At 46.7% G+C, this 3,290-nt stretch overlaps 1 protein-coding gene across 1 annotated transcript in view; it reads right to left on the bottom strand.

Annotated features, from left to right (window-relative positions):
* Nucleotides 1–21: 21 nt before the first annotated feature.
* The window catches only part of LOC112464716, an 8,972-nt gene continuing 5,703 nt past the window's right edge, over nucleotides 22–3,290 (bottom strand). The window contains exon 6 of the mRNA XM_025031873.1: nucleotides 22–533. Within this exon, the coding sequence (XP_024887641.1) occupies nucleotides 259–533 (275 nt within the window). The 3' untranslated portion in view covers nucleotides 22–258. The remainder of the gene's footprint in view (nucleotides 534–3,290) is intronic.

Raw genomic sequence — 3,290 nt, 5'->3', positions numbered from 1 at the left:
GAAGCAAAAAAAAAAAAAGAATCCTCCTCCTCCTCCCCTTCGCGGACGAAAGTCCAATAAATTTTCGGTGCAAAATTAACGAGACCGAGAACGGGGTATGTTCGGTATCGAATTCTCGGAATTCTGCCGCTTGCGTAAGATTCCTCCAGGGATCACTCTCGACGCGCACGCTCTTCGGGGTACGCGGGTAGGAGAGGTTCGTACGTTTATAGAGATTGATCGTCCTTGGGTGTAGGATCCGCCGATCAGAACGAAAACTTACATAGTCCTCCTACCTTGGAGGTCTTGGCGTAGGTCGCTGCAGCTGTTCCCGGCTTTCGCCTGGCCGACGGCGGCGTTCGTATGGCGATGGCGGATGGCGGACGTGGCGGTCACGACGGGCCCCCCCGGGCCAGGACTCGGGGTACGCGACGCGGGTGGCAGCCCCAGGAGGGAGTCGAGTACGTCCTCCAGGGTCGTGGAGCCCGGGCTCGGTTTGTTCCGCAGAAGAGCTGCCGTCGCCATCGCCTCGTCCGTATCGCTCTGGCCCGATCCTGATCATCGGTATCATGCGGGGGTAAAGAGAGACAGAGAGGTTTGCGTCATCCTCTTGGCCTCGAAAGTGTATGTGCGCGCACGCGCGCGCGCGTTCGTGTACATGTGCGTGTACATATGTATATATATATATATGCATTGAGGTGAGAGACAAGATAAGCCTTTCCCCATTTTTCCGTTAACTCCGTGATTAATAACAAAGCGATTATTCTCTCGTTGCCCCCTTAATCCGGTCCCGGTTTTACGAAAGGAGGCAACTGCGTGTATGTGTGTGTGCGTGTGTGCGCGCGTGTACCCGAGTGAAGATGGAGTAATCTCTTTTCCAGGGTTCCATTGACCCCCTGACCCCCATTATGAATAAAGCGATTCCTTTCCCCCACTGCGCCTTTTGATTAATTTCGTTAAATTTCTCTTGGCCTCGAAAAAGCGTATTATACGCTCCTCATACTAGGGAGAGATGACAAACTTTTGCGATCCTCATCGATAGCACGCGCGTCGTCGCAGCCGACCGGAGCTGTCGGCGTTGTCGCAACTTGCGGCTCGGAAAGTAATATATCTAGTTATGTGCCAGATCAAGTTTACGTCTCGGGACTGCTAATTATCGATCGGGGGCCGATCGATCAACATCTAATGTCATCAATTGTGCTTTACGCGCGCATAAGTGCGGCTTGTCAAGTTACATATAGAAAAGAGACAACACAGAACTCGATTGCTGATCATCGATGGTCGAGAGAGCAACAAAATTCTGCAGCACTTACCGTGACACAAGCAGAACGTGGTACGAGAATGCGACCGAAATAGGTGTAATATGCAGAAGACGTTCACATAGGTGATCGCGCCGATTAAATCGGTTCTTGCGTGCACGCGTAAACGTGCGCGATGTGTATCAATAAAATATTTCAACAGCAAGATATTTACAGAATCGAGATTACGAAATGAGAACCGATTTAATTAACAACGATATATATAGGGGTGAGAAGAAAAAATAATAATCGTATATATATTTATATATAAATGAACGTGGGAACAAAGAAATTTACGAAGGGAACACAAAGGATGACGACAATAATTTATTTGTTGCCAGGGGTAGTAATTACGCTCTACAGACAAATGATAATCGTTGACGCGTCCGAACAATAAGTACGGAACCGTTTGAAAGAGTGATAGAGAGACCAGAGGCGGGAGCACCGGGCACGCAGAATCATCGCGAGAATCATCGTTCTCGTCGTCTCGTGACTCACACGATCGAATCAATCTTTATTAATATCACTCGCACTTACTTGATATATACCGATAATAATTACAGGATAAAGAAATCATTAAGGCACAGGAAGAGACGAGACGCGCGTACGATTCTGCGAGCCTCGAGGTCGTAATTAAAATAGTAACAATAATAATAATAATAATAATAATACAATTAAAAATAATAACGATAATGATAATAATAATATCAATGCGCTCGTAACACATAATAAACGATGTGCGCGCGCTTCACATAAGTAAACCTAATTAATACAAGTATGTGTATGCACCTGTACAGGTTCTACAGGTGTTAACGAAAAGTGTGGACAGCTTTACAGTAAACATACATGAACGCAAATAACTACTGACAATGGTGAGCGAGGAAGAAGGTAAGGGAGAAAAAGAAAGAGTGGTTAAATTAATATAAAACTGATATCTCCATACACGATATACGGGGAGCGCCTTTTAATTATTCCTTTATCAGCGAACGGGGAGGGGGAGCGGAGGGTCGTCGACACGTATCGTAAACAAAGTAAGAAAGTGTACTACAAAATTCTTCGCGACGAGCTCTCTCGCATGAGCGACGACGAGAATGAAATAGAGAAAGAGAGAGAGATAGAGATAGTGAGTGAGAGACGAGAGAACGCGCGTGGAATGGAGAGTTTTTTACTTTTAGAGTTTTTTTTCGCTGTACGAAAAAGTCCGCGAAAAGCGCGACTCGAGTGTGCCACTTCCGGCTTCGTTTCATTCCCGAACAAAAAAAAAAAAAAAAAAAAGAAAAATCCTCGAGCGAGTCGAGTCCGCCCTGGAGCGAGTAAGCTGCAATCGGGTAAGCTAAATCGCGACGTAGTTAAATATTAATGCAATACGAGTTCGTCTCGTTTTATCATCATCTCGAGTCTCGCCGTTCGATCAAGCCTGATATCCACTTGAGAGCTTCCGGCTCTTGAATGGGGAATTCTCGATAGTAAAAGGATCTTTCGATGAACGAAGTCGACGATTATTCGCAGCTCCGAAGGTTTTTACTACCGAGAATCATTCTCGAGGCACGAGAAAGAGAGAGAGAGAGAGAGAGAGAGAGAACTCCCAAGTGGACGGTGCAGCCTTATTGTCCCGTAGTCGCGGTGATAAACGTCCGAGAGAAAAGGAGAGTGTATATCGGCTCGAGTCGGCTTTGTAAATTAATTATTAGCCGAGTCCTGGAAGCTCGATTAAGCCTCGCGCACCTGCGGCGCTCGTCCGAGCGCGCGACGAAAGCTGACGAAAACGAGGACGGAACGATAACGATTATCGATATGTGGGCGGTAAGCTCTAATCACCGTCGTGATGACGATAAAAAAACTCGCGGACCCGAGAGAGAATTATGAGAGTGCTTCCCGGGGTTCTACGCCTACGTCGAGATGAAAGCGCGACGAATAAACGTCACCCTCATAAAGGGCATCTTTGATATTTACCACGTGGGACGACTCGAGGGCGAAAAACTTGGGGGACGCAAAGAATCTATTTCACGATTT

This window comes from Temnothorax curvispinosus, unplaced genomic scaffold (genome assembly GCF_003070985.1).
Source record: "Temnothorax curvispinosus isolate PA1 unplaced genomic scaffold, ASM307098v1 QBEX01014484.1, whole genome shotgun sequence".
Classification (NCBI taxonomy): Eukaryota; Metazoa; Arthropoda; class Insecta; order Hymenoptera; family Formicidae; genus Temnothorax; species Temnothorax curvispinosus.
This window is presented reverse-complemented; position numbering and strand designations above follow the sequence as displayed.